This window comes from Ylistrum balloti, unplaced genomic scaffold, assembly GCF_031769215.1.
Source record: "Ylistrum balloti isolate Yb309-2 unplaced genomic scaffold, AGI_CSIRO_Ybal_v1 Utg371844, whole genome shotgun sequence".
Lineage (NCBI taxonomy): Eukaryota > Metazoa > Mollusca > Bivalvia > Pectinida > Pectinidae > Ylistrum > Ylistrum balloti.
In genome coordinates, this window is record NW_026782914.1 from 85028 (window position 1) to 107890 (window position 22863).

At 34.7% G+C, this 22863-nt stretch overlaps 1 protein-coding gene across 1 annotated transcript; it reads right to left on the reverse strand.

Annotated features, from left to right (window-relative positions):
• Positions 1-11548: 11548 nt before the first annotated feature.
• LOC132563749 (fatty-acid amide hydrolase 2-like) lies at positions 11549-22662 on the reverse strand. The gene is made up of 8 exons (XM_060228499.1): positions 22635-22662; positions 17490-17709; positions 16747-16966; positions 16014-16223; positions 14997-15116; positions 13720-13877; positions 13401-13499; positions 11549-13151 (listed from the first exon to the last, which is right to left on the reverse strand). The coding sequence occupies exons 2-8, from the start codon at positions 17679-17681 to the stop codon at positions 12579-12581; spliced, it is 1572 nt and encodes a 523-aa protein (XP_060084482.1). The 5' UTR covers positions 17682-17709; positions 22635-22662; the 3' UTR covers positions 11549-12578.
• Between the last annotated feature and the right edge of the window lie 201 nt (positions 22663-22863).

Below are 22863 nucleotides of genomic sequence, written 5' to 3' on the forward strand. Positions count from 1 at the left end.
ATAGGAACAGTTACTGAACTCGGGGCCCCAACCTTGGTAGTAATTCTTATTTTGGCAGAGAATAAAGTCATTGCAGGCTGAGAAAAAAAATGGAAAACGGCACAATCACATCAATGATATCGGCACAGTCAGATCAATGAGATCGGCACAATCAGATCAGTGAGATCGGCACAGTCAGATCAGTGAGATCGGCACAATCAGATCAGTGAGATCGGCACAATCAGATCAGTGAGATCGGCACAGTCAGATCAATGAGATCGGCACAATTAGATCAGTGAGATCGGCACAATCAGATCAGTGAGATCGGCACAGTCAGATCAATGAGATCGGCACAGTCAGATCAGTGAGATCGGCACAATCAGATCAGTGAGATCGGCACAATCAGATCAATGAGATCGGCACAATCAGATCAGTGAGATCGGCACAATCAGATCAGTGAGATCGGCACAGTCAGATCAGTGAGATCGGCACAGTCAGATCAATGAGATAGGCACAGTCAGATCAGTGAGATCGGCACAATCAGATCAGTGAGATCGGCACAATCAGATCAGTGAGATCGGCACAGTCAGATCAATGAGATAGGCACAGTCAGATCAATCAGATCGGCACAATTAGATCAGTGAGATCGGCACAGTCAGATCAATGAGATCGGCACAATTAGATCAATGAGATCGGCACAGTCGGATCAATGAGGTCGGCACAGTCAGATCAATCAGATCTGCACAGTCAGATCAATGAGATCGGCACAGTCGGAACAATGAGGTCGGCACAGTCAGATCAATCAGATCGGCACAATCAGATCAATGAGGTCGGCACAATCAGATCGGCACAGTCAGATCTATGAGATCGGCACAGTCGGATCAATGAGGTCGGCACAATCAGATCGGCACAATTTGATCAGTGAGATCGGCACAATCAGATCAATGAGATCGGCACAGTCAGATCAATGAGATCGGCACAATTAGATCAATGAGATCGGCACAGTCGGATCAATGAGGTCGGCACAGTCAGATCAATCAGATCGGCACAGTCAGATCAGTGAGATCGGCACAATCAGATCAATGAGATCGACATTATTGATATGGAGATTGGAATTATCGATCAATGAGATCGGCACAGTCAGATCAATGAGATCGGCACAATTAGATCAATGAGATCGGCACAGTCGGATCAATGAGATCGGCACAGTCAGATCAATGAGATCGGCACAATCAGATCAATGAGATCGGCACAGTCGGATCAATGAGATCGGATCAATGAGATCGGCACAATCAGATCAATGAGATCGGCACAGTCAGATCATCGGCACAATCAGATCAGTGAGATCGGCACAATCAGATCAGTGAGATCGGCACAATCAGATCAATGAGATCGGCACAGTCAGATCAATGAGATCGGCACAATCAGATCAGTGAGATCGGCACAATCAGATCAGTGAGATCGGCACAATCAGATCAATGAGATCGGCACAATCAGATCAATGAGATCGGCACAGTCAGATCAGTGAGATCGGCACAATCAGATCAGTGAGATCGGCACAATCAGATCAATGAGATCGGCACAGTCAGATCAATGAGATCGGCACAATCAGATCAGTGAGATCGGCACAATCAGATCAGTGAGATCGGCACAATCAGATCAGTGAGATCGGCACAATCAGATCAATGAGATCGGCACAGTCAGATCAATGAGATCGGCACAATCAGATCAATGAGATCGGCACAGTCAGATCAATGAGATCGGCACAGTCAGATCAGTGAGATCGGCACAATCAGATCAATGAGATCGGCATTATCGATCAATGAGATCGGCACAGTCAGATCAATGAGATCGGCACAGTCAGATCAATGAGATCGGCACAGTCAGATCAATGAGATCGGCACAGTCAGATCAGTGAGATCGGCAGATCAATGAGATCGGCACAGTCGGATCAATGAGATCGGCACAGTCAGATCAATGAGATCGGCACAATCAGATCAATGAGATCGGCACAGTCAGATCAATGAGATCGGCACAGTCAGATCAGTGAGATCGGCACAATCAGATCAATGAGATCGGCACAGTCAGATCAGTGAGATCGGCACAGTCAGATCAATGAGATCGGCACAATCAGATCAATGTGATCGGCACAGTCAGATCAGTGATCGGCATTATCGATCAATCAGGCTCAAGGGGAAAAGAGCAACAAGTAATAATAGCGTGAGGGTCACAAGAGAAGCAGAGGAACAAACGATTAAGTAACAAGATGGCGGGAAAAGCATCACGATGAAAATAGCATCAGTAATTCCGGAAACTGTGACGACAAAATCAACAATCCTAACCTAAAAAATAATTTGACAAAATTTTGTGAAGGTTGCCAAAGAAATACCCAATAGGAAGAACTGAAGGCAAGGAGACAGAGGAATAGCATCATTTACCTCAGAAATCTACAGCGAAATGTGAGCATGAGGTCAGAAACAAAACCCAATGGTGTCATAATTTGCTTTCGGCTGTAAGTGTAACGTAATTATGCAACCGATGATTTCCTAGCAAAACACTCTTGTCCAGGAAACTGCCAATATCTCTGGAATCGATATCAATTAATTTTGAAGTAGGTTTACATACCACCATGTTTTGAAACATGTTCATATTTTACTACGTCATGTTACCCAGAAACACGATAGACCACAAAGGGTACAAGAACGAAACGTAAATCAGAAGAGAGGACAACTTGAAGTTACGAGGCAATTACACATAATTAGATTAAATAGAGACACTTGAAGTTACTAGTAAGAGGCGCGAAAGCGATTCTCACACTTGTATCCCGGATCCATTCATTGTCTTTGGCTATCGCCATACTGTTCCCATCACATCGAGCAATATTTTTTCTCATACCAACTTTTAAACTCAAAGCGCAATTCATTAATTATCAAATGAAAGTACATTTCACTAATTATATACCTAAGCCAAATGACATTCAATATTTCTTGACATCATGTGTAGATCATCCACTTAACTTCTATGTCAAATGCGTGTCAACAATACTTAAAGTCATCTTAAATGACGTTTTAAGATTTTCTACGACCAGAAAAATGAATACTTTCTTTTGGAAACTCTGTGTTAAGATAAATTTGATATTGGAAAACATTTGTTTTCGAGTATTGAACTATAATTAATAATGCTAAATGTAGAGATCATGCAAGAAAGATATACATTTTATGTACCTAAACAGAAACAGAAAGTAGAATATTAAAACGAAAGTAGAAAAGAACATCTCAAAATCTTCAATTAACGTTATATTTGTTTACTCAGTTTTACTTTCGATTTCTACTTTTTGATTTACTTCACTTGCAGGCTACATGATTTTGGTGAGGATTGATAACTATAACATGGTAACTTGTTATGCATTTATTCGGCAATTGGATATATAACAAGGAACAATTCTGACCAGTATATAAGGTAAGTGGTCGTTGTTTTGACAAAAGGAACACATACAAAAATTAAATACATGATCATTTACGTATCTTTCCACTACTTCATTTTACAGTCAGTGTACATATCATTCTATGACTATATTGTACAGTCAGTGTACGTATCATTCTATTACTATATTGTACAGTCAGTGTACGTATCATTCCATTACTATATTGTACAGTCAGTGTACGTATCATTCCATTACTATATTGTACAGTCAGTGTACGTATCATTCCATTAATATATTGTACAGTCAGTGTACGTATCATTCCATTAATATATTGTACAGTCAGTGTACGTATCATTCCATTAATATATTGTACAGTCAGTGTACGTATCATTCCATTACTATATTGTACAGTCAGTGTACGTATCATTCTATGACTATATTGTACAGTCAGTGTACGTATCATTCTATGACTATATTGTACAGTCAGTGTGCGTATCATTCTATGACTATATTGTACAGTCAGTGTACGTATCATTCTATTACTATATTGTACAGTCAGTGTACGTATCATTCTATGACTATATTGTACAGTCAGTGTACGTATCATTCTATTACTATATTGTACAGTCAGTGTACGTATCATTCTATTACTATATTGTACAGTCAGTGTACGTATCATTCTATTACTATATAATACAGTCAGTGTACATATCATTCCACTACCAAATTGAAAAAAAAAAAAAAATTTAGGCATCACTCCACTACTATCTTGTTCAATAAATTTACGCATCGTTTTACTTGTATATAGTAAATCTTCGTATCAATTTCACGACTATATCGTACATTTACGTATCATTCCTCAACTATGATGGAAATTTATTCGTAGTTTCACTAGTGAGGTCATTTTCGATGGTATTGCGGTTATCTATCTAAACAATACTGAAGCAGTCTATATTATCATTCTCTCTCTATATATATATACATATATTAAGGCCGTTAAATCGATATAATTAAGACTGAACCAGAAAAAAATCTGATAAATCTCGTATGAGAAATCACATATAAAGTTTTTGTTATGTTACTCTTAAAATGGGATGATGTTATTGTCTCGTCGGAAAAGTTTATAAATAGCTTAACGCAATCTTCTTAATTAAAAAGAAATTGTTACTTGCATTAATTTATTAATGAATTTATCAAACGCGTGGACTGCTTTAGTATCCTAACGCTGGTATACACAAAGACGGATAGAAATGGAGAGCGTTGGGAGATTTCCATCACAGAAGGATAGCGTATCCATTGGTCGCTACACAGCACAATTTTAGGGCCGGATATCCTTCGGATTTCCAAGAAGTTTTAAACGTCATAATATTTGTGTTATTGTCACCATAAAGATATGAGTATTGTATATTAAGATATCTGCAACGTAATATTTCTCCTAAGAGGTTCTAAATGATATTTACACTACAAGGACATCCCCTTATGTACAAATCTAATCTATATATTGAGGATGAAATATGTTGTTTCGGGCGGGGCCTGTTACAATTACAGTTGAATAAGTGATACGTGAAGCTTTATCGGTTATCTAAATAAGCATCTCTATGTTATTTCAGCTATTTGGACGTAATTGATATAATTCTTTATATCCAAATAACAATACATTTGCTATTATCCAAAACTTTTTTATACTTAATTCAAGAATAACTCTCACACCTGTCCTATAGTTATCGAGACTTTCTACATAGTGTAGCCGGGTTATCTTCACGTTATGATACTTTAAGAATAGCTCTTTATTTTTCGACATAATACCACGTCAGTTTGTCTCTGGTATTTGACACACTTCATTGAGGTTCAGTTTTACACAATGATGGACACAAATAACCCCCTCCCTACATGCTACGATTTGCCCATTTCATAATTATTTCATATTTTGCCTTCACATTTCTTAGTTTTACGTTATAGCTGGAATATCATCGCCAAGTTGAGAATTGTCAACATCAGGCAGTATAGATGATGTACAAGATCATAGCAATATTACGTAGACTACGAGAGGCAGATTACGTACATCGGTACCGTGTTTCTGTAGAATATTAATGATAATATACATTGATGAAAGCTAAGTCCTAACACTAACAAATGATCTCTAGTATTTTGACAAAAACTGAAGTGTATTGAAAACACAAATAATTGATAAAGATGCATTTTGTTTGTTTTTCAAAATGTCTGTTCAATCTTGAAATATATTTTATTAAGATTATAAAAAAACCCACTTACCATTCACTTCTAGAAATATTAAATACTTAGTCGAATATGATACAGTGTCATTGATATAAGTGTAAAATAATATATCAGAAATATGCAATAATGGAGCAGTAATATAAAGTACAAAATACTTATATTACATTTAAACAAATGTTATGTATTAGCATTTTTTATGAAAAAAAAATCTGACACAGAAATGTGAAATACATGTATTATAATGATCGAGTTGTTAAATACGTAATTACTTTATGTAATTATGAAATTTATACACTATATGACTAAGACTCTGACATTATAGTTACAAAGACGCGAAGTAAAGCATTACATTCAAAGAAAAATGAAACACCTACAATATATTGTACGGCGATGACAGAAGATTAAAAATGTGCCAATTATAGCTAGTAATAAGACTGACTAATTGTACAAATATTGCGGTATTCTGTATTTGGGACATTAGAAGCAAACCCACATCATCCTACGCGGTATCTGCATAAAATCCATAGGTATGAAAATTTTGTCAGTAATAATGAATCAATAGCTTGTCGTTGGTGGACTCCATTTGCTTTTATAATATTCATTTTGATCTCAGTCTTGTATACACGACAACCCATAGCTATCTAGTATCTCAGTGACGACATCGTACATCGGGTTTTACTTATATGCGTTGTATATATATATATATATATATATAAACAGGAAGGTGACGCAGCATTATAAACATACCAGGCGGGAATTCCCCCAACATCGACGGTTATCGACGATAGGTAAGAGACTTTTTTTGTCTATTTAATACCAATGGAGACAATATCGTGAACTTGTAAAGGAATCAGCATAGATTGTATATTGTGTTTGTGATCGTGTTGAGACCTTAACAGGAACATTAACAATGTGTCTGGGGGACATGCTTTGAATTTTACTGAAAATGATGTTAAGTAACCAGTGATAAATGTATGTAACACGAGCTCCCCCACCCTTCCCCTAGCATAACTATTCCATATATCAAATATTAATGATAGTATTTACAAATCCCCGATGTATACCTGCCAATTTTTCAAAATTTTCATGGGGAAGAAAAGTGCGTTATCAACATTTTTGACTCTACATGATACCTTGCACGTCGCGACATTTGTCATAAAGGAAAATTTAATTCATCACTGTATATTTAAACAATACTTTTAGATATGTTTAAGTAAATAATGTGTTTGCTTTGGAATTTATAGGTAGTATGAATTCTTTATAAAGTAATAATTATTTAAATTCTCAGTATACAAAAAATTGGAGTTTCTGGCTTAGGCTAATCCAGAAATTCTAAATGTGGATTAAGAGGTGTTATTCAATTGTGTGACTTTTATATAATCTTTGAAATTGCATTTAAGATAATTCAAATAGTGGCATGGTTCAGATAAAATACACATGTATTTGATGCGGTCTTAAAATAATGTCTGTGCCTCCTAGACTGAAAAATGTAGGCTCTTAACATCACCGATGAGTCATTCAAGGACAAAACAGCTATGTGATGCAGTTTTATTTAATGGTTGGCTTTATTGTGTCGAACTCTGAACTTGTATCAAAAGGTGCTATCATTTGTGTGTCTGTAGTACAAACTTAAAAGTTCCAAATACTTATTTTAGTTCAATACTTCAGGGAGATGATGTAAGCGTAAAGCCAATTAGTATAGAAATCAATACAAAAAATAGCCTACCAAGGATTAAATCAATAATCCAAATTTGAATTGAATTTTACCAAAGTTTAAAGGACGATCATTTCATTTGGAATACATTACCTACAGTAGCGATAGCATTAATGATAGGTTATAAAATATGTGTGGTTTTGTTACTAACACTATATGAAGTACTACACGGAAGTGCTATCTTTTGTTGAAATATTATTTCAATATACTTAAAGTTCCATATTGACATTACTGTACATTTAAATCTTTTTAGTTATATATTTCCAACTTTCCTCAAGTGTAGTGTTGTATTATTGTATGTATTTATAGGATAATAACGTTTCTATATAATTTGTAACGTTTTTGGAAGGTAATGGAATCATGTTCTATACTATTTGAAAAAGATAAACAAATTAAACACATCAGTAAATTTCTTAACTTTCATAATGTATACGGAAATTAGAAAAAATGAGTCAACACTATATGGCAATATCCCAGTTTTATTCAGTAAAAATTCATAAATGATTTGTGTAGACTAAGAGGGAAAATCATGATTGTATTCTTAAAAACCCATACAACAATTACTGAAAAAAACAAAAAATACTGAGCAGAGAAAATTGTTGTCCATACATTATCACAGAAAACTACATTATCATTATCACAGAAATCAACTAACCTTATTTGAATTGTTGTCAAAACTATATTTTCCTGAAACTTTCAAATCATAAATACAGCATTTACACAGCATTCATACAACAAATACCATCTACCACAAGATAGCATTAAAACATGCTAAAAATCCTTTCAGAAATATTGCAACACTTATACTATTGCCCTGAGCTGTAATGACATTGAAACTTCAATAAAGTTAATTTTGTAACCATACCTGTATCATCTGACCTCATCAACTCCGACATTAATACATGATCAGGGAGTATTAGTATTCTTGTAGACCACGTAAGTCAAATCAGACAAAATCATTTAAAATATTGTATACAGAAACAGGTTGATTTATAAAATAAATATACTAAATGGGAACATAAGTACATCAAAATATATCTACCAAGGTATGTAAAAATTGTGACCAAGGTATGTAGAAATTGTTACCAAGGTTAGAAATTGTTACCAAGGTATGTAGAAATTGTTACCAAGGTTAGAAATTGTTACCAAGGTATGTAGCAATTGTTACCAAGGTTTGAAATTGTTACCAAAGTATGTAGCAATTGTTACCAAGGTATGTAGAAATTGTTACCAAGGTATGTAGCAATTGTTACCAAGGTATGTAGAAATTGTTACCAAGGTATGTAGCAATTGTTACCAAGGTATGTAGAAATTGTTACCAAGGTATGTAGAAATTGTTACCAAGGTATGTAGAAATTGTTACCAAGGTATGTAGCAATTGTTACCAAGGTATGTAGAAAATGTATGATTTTTAGATTCAAATAGAAACCTAATTTGATTAGTAGAATCAGCAGTTCATGTTTATGAAGAAAATGCCAATTAAATACTTAATACCAGTATCAGTAGAGACTATGATCATTAGAATAAGACATAATATTCACCAATACTTTTACTGAGATCCTACAAAAAATATCTCACTCGCTCTGCTTAGAAAAAACATTCAAATGTAAACCATGCAATTTCTAGTCGAGTTACTTATGTTTTACATAACCAAGTAAAGGTGAGGTCATTATCCCTTCAAAACTAGTGAAAGTCTTATCAATCACATTTACTTATTGATTGGATAGACATATGCAAAACAAAATATAATAAACAATGACATGCAAATATAGGATATTAAATGAAATTTCTCTTTATTTGAGATTTTTTTTTAACATGCCAAAGAAGTTTTTGTTTTTTTGAGCACTAAAGATACTTTTTTATCACATAATTACAAAAATTTGTTTTCTGACAGGATGACAAAATCAAACAGAGGTAGCCATAGTGTTACGCCATTTTCAATCCCTCACATTATATCATGGTCCATATTAGGACATCTCAATCGATTTCTGACTGGCAATACCTATAGATAGTTCTGTAGGGTATATTACACTTGTGGTATGGGAAAGGCATCACATGGGTGAATTCACTGGATAACAAGCTGGTGATGTGATAAATAAAACTATGAAACATGGCAAAGGATTGTTTAAATATCTGTTTAATTAATCTGATTATGATTCCATTGATAATTGTCAATAATGTTAACTTAACTGGTGTAAACTTTGATAAGATAAATTTGATTAATTTGCAATATGCACTAAGTCTGAAGCATTACTACTAAGACTGTCTATATATACTGTTGTTTGGTCCAATATGAAGAAAAAACTTCAGGAATGTAAGTTTGATAATTATAAATATATTTTCAAGCTTTTTTTAAAATTACCGTTCTGATTTCGAGGAAATATAAATGTATCAGCGTGGTATAACAGCATATTGATATGATATTGACAAACTTTTATCATAATTAAACAAGATATTTCAAGCTGCTCTGACGGATTAATTGCACATTTGAAACTATGTTTATGATACAAAAAAATACTGACGATTAATTAAAAACTGACTTCAAAATAACATTAAACAGCTATTGAAGAAAATTCAAAATTGAATGAATGGATTAGGTTTCTCTGAAATTATTATTAGAGACAAAATGTGCACGTCACACCCATAATGCTCTGTAAATCCATCTTAAACTGGTACTGTGATAAACAGGGATGATGTCATCAATTTTACCCTTTACAACAAGGTTGTCACGAATTGAAGATATTATCTTTATATTTAAGAACAAATGTCATTCAAAATTTACACTACCATATATAAATCACGCCACAGAAAGAAAACAGACCAGGAAGTCATTAAAAAAAAACTAAAACATTTTTAACACTGTTGGAGATCTAGAGTTCCAGCCAAAAGGTGCAAGGAAGATATTGACATAGATTGTGTATATAGATTTTTAGAAATGGCAAACATCTTTCCTTGTTATTTGAATACCTATTTTTCTTATTATCTTAAACCAATATTGCCTGACAAAGAGCACACAAAATAAATATTATTGTCATGTATTTCCTTCAGTTTAGATTTAAGCTTTCTTTTACTGTGATAAAAAGTATTAGTGCTTGCCTCTACAGCTACCTGATTAATCAGATACTTCACTGGTTTGACCAATTTTACAAACATAATCATTGATTATCAATCTTTATCGTTATCGACTTGTGGTTGACCTCAGATGATGACTATCCACAACCAGAGAAAGTCCTTTGATTTTTTGTTCATACTTTCCGTTAAGATTCAGCTTCAGTAACAAAAATATTTTGGTGTCCTCCAGATACTTTTCGATGTTGAGATTACAAACAGATTTATTTGTTGACATGCATGTTCTTGTGTACTGTACTTTTCAGTTTATTTCAGTCTGTTACATAAAGTAAGAAACACCTAAGAAACCTTTCTCACACATTTTCTATTATCTGTATGAGCTGACATTTCCATTAAAATAAGAAACCAGTTATATCACTCATAAAAAAATGGAATTGAAAATGACATTTTTAATACATGTATTTATCATCTGAATGTTTAAGTAGAGATAAGCTATTTAAAACAAAAAGAAAAAATAAAAAATCTATCTAGTGAATAGTAATATCACAATATGAACACAGATAAAAAAAGAACATTTATGACGATTGTAATAGTTTATATGTAATCTGGTACTGATAGCAGTTTGGGAAGAGTACACTAGCACCTATATAATATTATTGGCATTGTCAGCAACCTCAAAGCTTTCAAACCAAGAGTGATATTAAAATTAGCTTTCCTTTTCATGTAACAATTTTACAGAAATAATGAAATATAGGTGGTTATTTAAAAGATACAACAATTTTCATTATAATATCAATACAGAAGACCCTATTTGCTTTTCTCATTATCTTTAGATCTAGAGAATATACCCTGTAACCAAAATCATTGGATGTCGTCTTTAGAAATCAAATAACATGTCATATCAGTAGTATCACATTAAAACCAACATTACAAATTTGATCTATAAATATCACAGTTACAAATAATATAGTTTGTTATACATGCATGCCTCTTAACTATATTTTTTCAAATGAATTTCTAAGATGCTATGTATGTATGAGGTATGTCTTTGTACAATCTCATCCAAATATCAAGCTTTAAGCTCTACTAGTTGATGTTGCAATCTTTAAATATGCAATTACCTTCAAACTATATCTGGACTCTTATAATTAAATGCAGCAGTTCAGAACATACAACATTTACATATGATGTTTAGTTACAATCAACAAATATTCATCATTATCACACTAATTAAGTTTTGAAGTGCATTTCCCTTTCTATACTCTAACAAAATCATTTTTAGATTTTTATTTTTCCAAACTTTCCTTTTAAAGGTACACTTTATTTGCCCAGGTATTAATGAACAGCTATAAAATTACAGCTGCAAAATTATTCCTTATTAGACTTAAACTGTCTCAATTAATTCAATCATTAAATTATTATGTTATTAAATATGTGTTCACATGAAGTACGCAATTGGTGATTTGACACTGGGTTGTTATGAAATAAATGTTCTTTTTACTTAAAGTAATACGTAACTTTAAAAGATTTCAAAACTAAAAAAAAAAAAAAGCATGTGGGATCCCTTCTCCAGTTTCATCTCATGTCCCTTTATTATGCTTAGGATACTCCTAAATAAAACATGCCAAAATACATAACTAAGCCCTACCCTTATTTGTACAATTACTATTAACATACATCATAGTTTTGTTGTGCAATACATAAAACACATAAAATATATGAAAATGTTAAAAGACTGTAATCTTTTCAACGTTTTTCTCCCTGTTTAGCAGGTATAAATACTGAAATGGCAGCCTAAAGAGGAACCTCTCATTTTCATTCACTAAATTTATTATTTATTGCATTATGAGCCTTTTCTTTCCATTATTTTTGATTTTCCTAAGTCACCTTTGACTTCAAAATTTAGGCAGTTTACTTCATTATTCAGCTCTTATCTCACTCTAACGTTTTATCAACTGGAGCTATTCATTTGTGTGTCTTTTTGTACAATCTTCCAAGTCTCCTATTTGTTATAAAATTTGTATGAAAGAAAGATCTGATTATGGAAACAAATTAAAACTCTGAAAAAATTACACAAAATAAAATGGTAGAGTGATTGAGAAGAGGAAGAAGATATCTTTAATCCCATTAAATAATACAATACCCAGTAATAAAACATTATGGTTTCACCCACCCACCAAAGGCTTTCTCTATCTCCTTCGCAAGTGCTATGGTGTACCTGTCATTATTCATTCCAGTCACGACTTGTAGACCTAAAGGTAAGCCTTCCTTGCTCAAGCCTAAAGGACATTGGGTCACAGGAAGACCAAGAGTATTGAACACACCAGTGTAGGCAAAGTTAAAAGGATACAGTATAGGTTCATTGTGATATGGGGCAACCTTGGGATGGCTAGGATAAAGTAGAATTCCATTATTAGATAGCAAATTGGTAACATCTGATTCTAGTTTCTTAAAGACTCGCAGGAATTTCTTGTCTGTTTCTGGTATTTGGATTTTCTCAAAAAGCCCCAGACTTATGGCAGGCAGTGTATGTTGGGAACAACCAACTAACCACTTAAAGAGCTCAACCACACAGTTAACTTTGCCATTATCATCACTCATAAGCTCTGCAAATTTTTTTCCACCTCCAGTGTTCATTTTTGCCGTCCATACTTCCAAACCATACTTCATTCGGTGTAAATTTACTCTTTCCACCTTCAATTTCAGCTTTTCTTCTAAGTACTTCTCCACCTATAGAACAGTGAAATTTTGATGTATAATGGAAAGACTTAAAAATGGAATACTGAAATAACAAAAGACATGAAATTAGTTCTTTTGCAAATTAATTTATATGGGATATGTTGTTTGATTGCCATATATCTTTGGTACCATTGTGTGATAGAAAGAAAGCACTATTTATTGGAAGATTTTGAAGTCTTCAGTGGTTTACAATTCATGTCACCTGTAATTTGAATTTATCAGTGCTGTATGCTGTCTTACCTTACATTGTGCTTCTTTGAGTTGTTTGTCTACTGGGCTGACCAGCAGACTACCCCCGTCATCCAACATACTGTATACCTTCAATGAGTGTAGATCTACCTGTAATAATCACAAAAAGAAAGGCTTTTATGGAAAATTATTTCACTGACTGTGCAGGTCTCAAATTGTATGGAAGAGAAAATTCTATATACATGTACCTTTAAACAAAAACTTTCAGTGATAAATGAGAACCCACTTTTTAAAATATTTTTGACTAAATGCAATATGTTGAAATTGAAGGGCAATTGATTGTAGATTTGTGGTTGTGTTTGTGGGTTACCTGGTCATTAAGTCTAGCCTTCTGTGTTGACTCAGGTCCAGCAAACACCTTTAGTAGTGGAAGCAGGTCTTCAGCATAACGACACATAGGACCTGTGCTCAGTAGATCCCTCTCCTCTCCAGTGGCCATTGGGTGTTGTCCCTCATTAGGTACCAAACCTGATACAGGCAACTCATATGTTGTTAAACATTCAATGTTCTAGTGTGTATTACTAAATACAATTAGTAAATAGCATGCTCACATCTGATTCATTTTTGAGAAATTAGAAAAATTAACCTCCTCATCATTATTGTTCCAAGCAACTATTTTCTCTTAAGTTTATTACGAATCTGGAGCCTGTAGCATAATGGATCAGAAGTTAATTCATGAAACTGAATGATAATTTGAATGTCTCTATTCAGTGGATGAAATCTACCACCGAAACTTCTGCCTAGGAAAATAGTGTCAGTTTCAGGGGTATAAAAAGTCAGCATACAAAAGTGTCAGTCTTGGGGGTATAAAAAGTCAGCATACAAAAGTGTCAGTCTCGGGGGGTATAAAAAGTCAGCATACAAAAGTGTCAGTCTCGGGGGTATAAAAAGTCAGCATACAAAAGTGTCAGTCTCGGGGGTATAAAAAGTCAGCATACAAAAGTGTCAGTCTCGGGGGTATAAAAAGTCACCATACAAAAGTGTCAGTCTCAGGGGTATAAAAAGTCACCATACAAAAGTGTCAGTCTCGGGGGTATAAAAAGTCACCATACAAAAGTGTCAGTCTCGGGGGTATAAAAAGTCACCATACAAAAGTGTCAGTCTCGGGGGTATAAAAAGTCACCATACAAAAGTGTCAGTCTCAGGGGTATAAAAAGTCAGCATACAAAAGTGTCAGTCTCAGGGGTATAAAAAGTCAGCATACAAAAGTGTCAGTCTCAGGGGTATAAAAAGGGGTATAAAAAGTCAGCATACAAAAGTGTCAGTCTCGGGGGTATAAAAAGTCAGCATACAAAAGTGTCAGTCTCGGGGGTATAAAAAGTCAGCATACAAAAGTGTCAGTCTCAGGGGTATAAAAAGTCACCATACAAAAGTGTCAGTCTCAGGGGTATAAAAAGTCACCATACAAAAGTGTCAGTCTCAGGGGTATAAAAAGTCAGCATACAAAAGTGTCAGTCTCAGGGGTATAAAAAGTCACCATACAAAAGTGTCAGTCTCGGGGGTATAAAAAGTCAGCATACAAAAGTGTCAGTCTCAAGGGTATGACTCTGTCAGGATTTACATATCAGTAACTGTACAGGATATTACCTCTAGATGCCTTGTGCCCGAACACACCATTAAAGAAAGCTGGCATCCTGATGCTGCCTCCTATATCAGATCCGATACCCATCACTGCTGCAGCAGTGGAAATAATACAAGCTTCACCACCTGTCAACAAGTTTGTATGGAATAAGTTTTGACAAGGGAACACCTATACAAAAAAGTACATATACATAGGAAATACATGTAGATACATTCAAAATAAGTTTTACTAATGTGTTCAGTATTGGAGTACAAATTCTTGGGTAACACAAATTAACTTTTTACTCACTTTTATCCATTATTTTAATTAATGAAATATTCAAAGTGAAAAAAAATCAAGGTATAGAGGATAATACAATTAAGGCATTAAAAATACCTTTAAAGAAATGAAACCTAACACATTAAAGAGTCAAATGATAGCTAAAATGTCCATTATGCTTCAATGAAATACATTGCAGGTAAGAAAGACACACTGGACAATTATCTCTCATGACAAGCAAATCAAATGCCATATTTACCTTTTATCATTGGAAACAACTGTCTGTGTCTATCTAAAGGCACAGTCAGATTTACACTACTAATTATGATTCCAGGCAAGAAATAGTTTAAATGAAGACATTAACATATCAGTATCATTCAAACTGCTAACTACAGTTAAAGCTTGCTATGAAGACCATCTTGTGGACTATATAATATTGGGTGGTCTGAATAGAGAGCGTGACCAATAAAACAAATTTCCCTTAAAGTCATTTTTGTCCATATTTTCATTAAATTAGCATAAAAAGTTTATGATATTAAACAGTAATTATTTACAACTAGCTGATCTGACATCTGTACACAATGGCATATATGTGCTCACCAGGTATCTGATTTTGAGACTGGTCAGTGGTCTGATCAAAGAGGTGAAATTCAAAGTAAAACTGGTCAGTACTTTTTAAAACTGGTCTTAATTTTCAGTAGGTATTTATCACGTTGTCAACTTTAGGCGAGTTCCTCTAGAGTACCAGTGATTACAAGTCTTACCTGAGCTGCCCCCGACTATCCTAGAGGTATTGTAGGCATTACATGTACGACCGTTGAGGTTGTTGGCCGATTCATACCACATACATAGCTCACTAACATTAGTAAGAATGTAAGGAATGGCACCAGCCTTCTTCACACGAGCTACCACCTCAGCATCAAATGTGGCAATTTTGTTTTTACGCTTCACTAGCCCAGAGGCATTGGGAGAACCTATAAAGGAAAAATATCTGAGCTAAATATCTATAATTAAAGCTAATTCTGTTAACTTTCTTGAATTTTTATATTCTGGCTATTATTATGTAGCTTAGATCAGGATGCTTGAGCGAATAACAAGATAATCTTTTAAAACTGAATTATTGACTATTCTACATATTTTGTAGACTCACTCAACAGCAGCTAAAAGATGTTTAAAGAATTTTACAAATCACACATTATTCAATATAACTGGAAAATTAATCGCACAAAACCATAAAAAAAACTCAACTAGAAAATGGATTTATGTATGACACATTAAGAAAAACAATAGATAAACTATTCTACAATTTTGCTGGGCTCACTTGATTTAAAATGAAAGCAAATGGAGAATGTCTGTGAAATTCTACTAAAAGTTCAATAAATATTTAAAAAAGAAAGGTACAAAGATTGCAAAAGTTTCATTACCATGACTAGGTTAGGTATTATAATACACAGCTCATATATTTACTGATATCGTTATTCTATACTTTGTAATAACCTTTGAGAGCAAAAGCTTCCTTAACGGATGTTGGAACACCAAGAAATGGGGCATTTTCCTCAGAATATCGGTCATCTAACTGCCCACTGTCCAGTATAGTGTCAACAAACTCTGCTTCTCGAATGGCCTCCTCAAATCTAGTGGCAGTTACTGCATTCACCAGTGGATTAACTATTCCTACACGATGGATGAAGGCCTCCATCACATCAACAGCTTTCACCTACAACAAATATTAATTGTAAGGAATCCAAGACTAATAGATTAGTACATTTAGGTTTCTTACAAAACAAGAGAGGGAGAGAAGCCTGATTGCTTTTGTTTATCAGTTACAAGTAAATGTGAGCTGATGCTGTACTCTCAGATTTCTTATGGTAACTCACCTGGTGATCAAGTTATTAGTGAACATATTCTTTTTTTCTTTCTTTGGGATCAAACAAAAGTCATAAGAAAACTGATTAAGAGAAGTTGACACCAAATCATACATTGCTGTTATTTGTTTATCTCTTAATGCTACCACAGTTATGTGTTATGCCCTCTAATGATCCCATAATGCATTGACATTTGTGGCACACATATGACAGTTACCTCCCTTATCCTGATGCAATTTGCCAGCTCCAAGGCACTTTCATGATAATAACCCCCATTGTTTAGATTAATTTTGCCTGTGATATGTCTCTCTGAGGACTGTCAACCCTCTTGACCAAATTAGTTTTGCCCATTTAGTGACATTTCCAGACAGTTACCTTTCTTGTCCTGATCAGTTTTGCCAGTTCTGTGGCACTTTTTAGGCATATTTCCTCCTGCACTGGTGGAACTTTCTGTGACCTCCAATCATATACCAGACTGAATATAACAGCAAGAATGGGTTTCACCACCATCCCAACCACTGTTAGCAGTCCTCGAACCAAGGTATCCGCTATCTTCAGCACAGACATGCTTCCTGATGGTGTTGGTAAGGAGCGTCTGTAACAAACAACAACATATATTTTGTTACAGTCTTATGGATGATTGGTCAAATTTGCAGCAACTCCAGTTATCTAACACTAACCTTATATATTTTGATATGAGGTTATAAGGACAATATGGACAAGAAAATTTTGAAATGTTTGAGGCAATCTATTTATCAAATCACAAAGTATTAGACAAGTTACATCACACACACACACATAGAACATCAAACAAAGTTACAAATTATGACTGACAATAATAATCTCAAATATCCAGATAATCCCTTCGGCCTGATGGATGCCGAAGGAATTTTAGAAAGAGCAAAAACTATCTTAAGATAAAGTATGAAAAATAGCACTTCAAACATTAAATTCTAAGTTTCATCTCAGTATTGTTTTATAAAGACATCTTGAATGGTTACATCGTGATTATTGTGACTTGCAGACCTCTTGTGTATTGCTCTGTGCTGCAGCAACCAGTAAAAGGTTAAACTGTCTCATCGTGCAGTGATTTGAAACGAGAAATTAATGAAGCATTCTCTATAGATAATGTTCAATTTCCCAATTTTAAGTGGACAACTTGAAAAAGTATTTGTCATATGTCCTGACTCGCAACTGGATTAATCACTGATTGTGGATGTGAAAAATTAGTTTTGTATACATTTTTGCCTGATCTAGTACTTTGTGGTCTTTTTGTTATGTCACATGCAGCTTTAGGTTGTGTTTTTTCAAGCTGGTTCATTTGGTTTGAGTCTTGTATAGAAAAGCAGAACTCTAGTTTGGCTCTGACTATAGGTTTGTATGCATGTTTTTTAATGTGTTGCAAGTTTATATTTACCTATTGGTTAGGTTTAAGGAACACTTTTGATCTGTTTGCATTTGTAGTGATGTTTTAGATGTCTGTCTCCTGTCTTGAATTATTTTCTAGTGTTATGCTTTGATGATAAATGACGCTGCCAACGGCATAGTCTATGGGTGCTTCATTTTATGTATTCTGGAAAACTGTTTATAGAGATGAGAAAGAGTATGGAGCCCAAACAGTTTCTTTGAGATACTCTGGATGTAAGTTTTGTCTGCTTCCCTTCCACTACTATTGCTTGGGTACCACACCATAAAAAGTCTTTTATCTATTTAGTTGTGTACTGTTATGTCCTAGTATTTGAGGTTGTACTGTTTTGAGTTTGTACATTGAGTTTTTGAGTCAAACTTTGACAAATGGTCTTGCAAAGTCCATGATAATGATAGTTGACTCTTTTTTGTTTTTGCTATTATGTGATAAGACATCATCTGGATGTTTGGAAGCCATATTGAAAGTCATACAATATGTTGTTGTTTTCAATGTGTTTGATTGTAGTGCTTTTGATGACATGTTCACTGAGTTTACATGAAATGAAGGGGAATGATATTGGTCTGTAGTTAGTTCAGTGGTACATGTCTCCTGTCTCCTTTTTTGTATATGGCCTTACGTTTGCATGTTTCCAGTGATGTGGTAATAAGCCTGTGATTTAGTGAATATTCTAGTGAGGATAGGTGCTGTGATGTCTGTAAAGCTCTCCGAGTAATTTTCCACCTATTTAGTCTGGGCTTGTTGTGTGGGTTAGTGGTTTTGTCATGCTGTTGTATGTTGTATGTATTTCACACATAGTGAGATGTGCTGATGGTTCTTTGTCTTGTGTATTGTGATTTTGTTCTGTTATGAATGCTGCCAGAAAAAGCTGATTTAGGATGTTTGCTTTTGTGGTTGTAGTGCCTGTTGAGAGGTGGCCATCTCTGCAGAGTGCTGTGATATCAGCTTTCTCTATCTTGGTCATTTCGATGTTATTTAATTTTTTTTGTATCTATGTGTTCACTGAACGGCTTACAACTAAAGGTCACAAAGACTTTGTAAAGTCCTTCAATTTCACTTTTACATATTGATCATATCTTGTTTGTAAATAACAGGAAATTTGTTTTTTTCCTATAACGAAATAGACTTTGACAGCTGTATGATAAGTGTTTCCCTATTGCTAATTTTCCATCTCTGGAAAGCAACATCCAAGCAACCCCAACCTCTGGTATTTATACATCGCAGTTCCCAATATCATGATTCATATGCAAGATATCGACAACTAACAGACTAATCACAACACAGGGTTTTGAAAGGTGCAAGTTAATGAAGATTATGGGTAATTTTAACAGTTGTCATGATGATTTCCTGGAGAAATACCCTATTTCTCCATGCAATATAAAGGAGGTTCTAATGTTCAGATTTTGGAACATGATATTCCTTACCTGGATTGACCAAGATTTACATGGTGGGTGTCGTTGATGAAGCAGAAGACGCTTACAATAATGGAACACCTGGTTTTATTCTCCATGTATGTTTTTTTTTTTTTTTTTTTTTGAGTCTCCAGGTAAATTTTTGTTTTGTTCTTATTTTGATAGGGTATCATCAAATTTGTGTATAAATAATCTTTCTGTAAATACGTCTTTAGTTTCTTCTTTTTATGGTATGCATTGTGTTTGCTTCTGTACATCTGCTTTCTGTGTTTTGTACATTTTCTTAAGTTAGGGATTTGAACAACATTTTGAGTGAAAGCATTTGGATATGCTGAATAGAAGGTGAAGTTGAAGATACTGTAGTTATCCATGGGAGATAGTGTTTGAAAGCATGGAGTTTCTGTGGTCTATTTTTGTTACTTACTTACTAACTTAGTCGATTCTGAATGTAGGCCTTAATTAGGCCTCTATACTCAGATCTAAATTTTGACTTGCTAAATTACTCATATAGTCACTCCTAGTTGATGTAATGTTCGGTTGGCTGTCCACTACCCTGAACATTCTGTCTTCTGATTCCCAGAACTTGTCCTACCGATTTTCAAATGTATTTAGGGTTGGCAATCTGGCCACTTTTTCTGGCAATGAATTCCAGTTATTCACCACTCTCTGTGTAAATGAATATTTTCTGATGTCCAGTCTACATCTTGATTTCTCCAGTGATAGTGAGTTCCCTCAAGTACATTTTTTCTGGTTCACTCTTAATCAGTTTTCTGCTGCATTCTTGTCATAAAGTCCATTCAGTATTTTGTACACTTCAACCATGTCTCCTCTGTCCCTTCGATGGCAAATCTAAGTATCTCATTCTGTCCTCATATACCATATTTTTCAAACCTCGTAGAAGCTTTGTCGCCCTTCTCTGGACACTAAACTTAATGTCCTGTATTTGGTAAGAATTCCACATACTGGCCCCATATTCCAGGTATGGCTTGACCAATGCCTTGTACAATAAACAGAACAATCTTTAATCAAGATAGGTATATGTTCTTCTTACAATTCCTTGGAATCTGTTTGCCTTGTTCACTGCTGATTGAACGTGTTGTTTAAAACTCAATTTTTTGTCAATAATTATGCCCAAATCCTTCTCTTCAGTCTCTTCACTTAACTGAACTGTGCACCTTGTATCTCCTGTGGCCTTGTAAATATGTAGACTATCTTTGTTAGTATCCCTTCCTATTCTCATCCAATGGCATCTGTCTGGGTGGAACCTTAGAAGCCATTAATCTGACCAGTGCTACAAGTTATCTAAATCCTTCTGTAGATCTTTCCCCTCCCTAGTATCAGTGTATATTTATGGGTCATCTGCCAATATCCAGGTGAAAGATCTACTACCTCTGGCAAGTCATTGATGTACAAGACGAAGAGCGTAGGTCCAAGGACACTCCCCTGGGGTATGCCACTTGTGACTTCTCGCAATCCTGATGTCTGATCATTTACATTAACTTACTGAAGCCTGTCTGTCAAAAATCCCCTTATCCAGTTTCTCACCTTCTCTTATATTCCATACCAATCCAGTTTTCCTAGCAGCCTCCTATGGGGAACAGTGTCAAACGCTTTCTTAAAATCCATATATACAACATCAACACTCCCGCCTTCATAAAGTATTTCTGTCCAATGGTCCATGACTTTCAAAAGTTGTAATACTGTTGATCTCCTTTTTACAAACCCAAACTATCTATTGCTCAATAACTGATTCTTTATCAAGTGCTCCATCACCCTTGTACAAATAACTTTTTCCATCCTCTTGCATATCACACTGGTCACACTCACCGATCTGTAGTTTCCTGCTTGCATTTTGTCTCCTTTTTTGTAAAGAGCTGTAATTTTGTTGACAGATTTATGAAGAGTAGATTTGATTAAGATACAAAAGGACTCTGCAGGCAGTTTCATTTGTCAGTTTGCCAAGTGCTGTGAGATTGTGTCTTATGTGGTCCCAATTGGCTTTGTTTTTTAACAATGTTTCTGGGTTCTTTCCTAAATCTCTTGAGCGTAACATCAATTTCAGTGCATACAATGCCATTGTCTGCTTTTCAAATGAGCGGTGCATGCAGTATCTGTCTTGTTTATGACTGACAGTCTGTTTGTGAATATGAGGTCAAGCTTGTCAGTTAATCTGTTCATAGCGATTTCAAGTTCGTCTTACCAGTGTCTCAAATGCGAGACTTGCCCTAAATGCCTTGTTGTCTGTTGTTGTGATTAAGTAAGTTGTTGTGACATATCGCTACGAGTACTCTCCATGGTACTGTCCCTAAGTTTGAGCCTTGTCTTTTCTGTACTGCATGTACATTCATTCTTCTTTGACAGGGAAATATTCGAAAGAGCAAATGTTGTTGCTAAGACAAGTTTTTGTTCCGATGATTATATCAGGTTTGAGTGTTTGTATTAGTTCTTCAAAATGTTTTGTTTGAGAAAGATTGGGTGTTGATGGTGGCTTTTTATATGGGTATCTTAAATTTGTTGTTGTTATAGTGTAGCTTACGATTAGGTTTGTTGCGTGTTTGTGCCTGGTGAGTATTATCAACCACATCAAAACGCTAATCGATGAAAACTGTTATCCACACATATGTATCAATCCATACAGTTTCTGTGCGTACTTATATTAAACTCCATTCTTCATCAACTTACTTACTACTGAAGTGTTTCTCTATGGATTTTGGTTGGCCTTTTCCATGTAGTAACACGTATCTCCACAGATTCAAAGCGTCTATTCGACGATGATGATGGGGGTAAATAGTGTACGCTGTTCCTGGCCATGGCCCTGTCCCTAGCTCCGATATCTGCACTAGGAAATAAATCTATATAAATGTTTTTAAAATATGACACTGGATGAATTGATTTAGATATCAGATTTTTT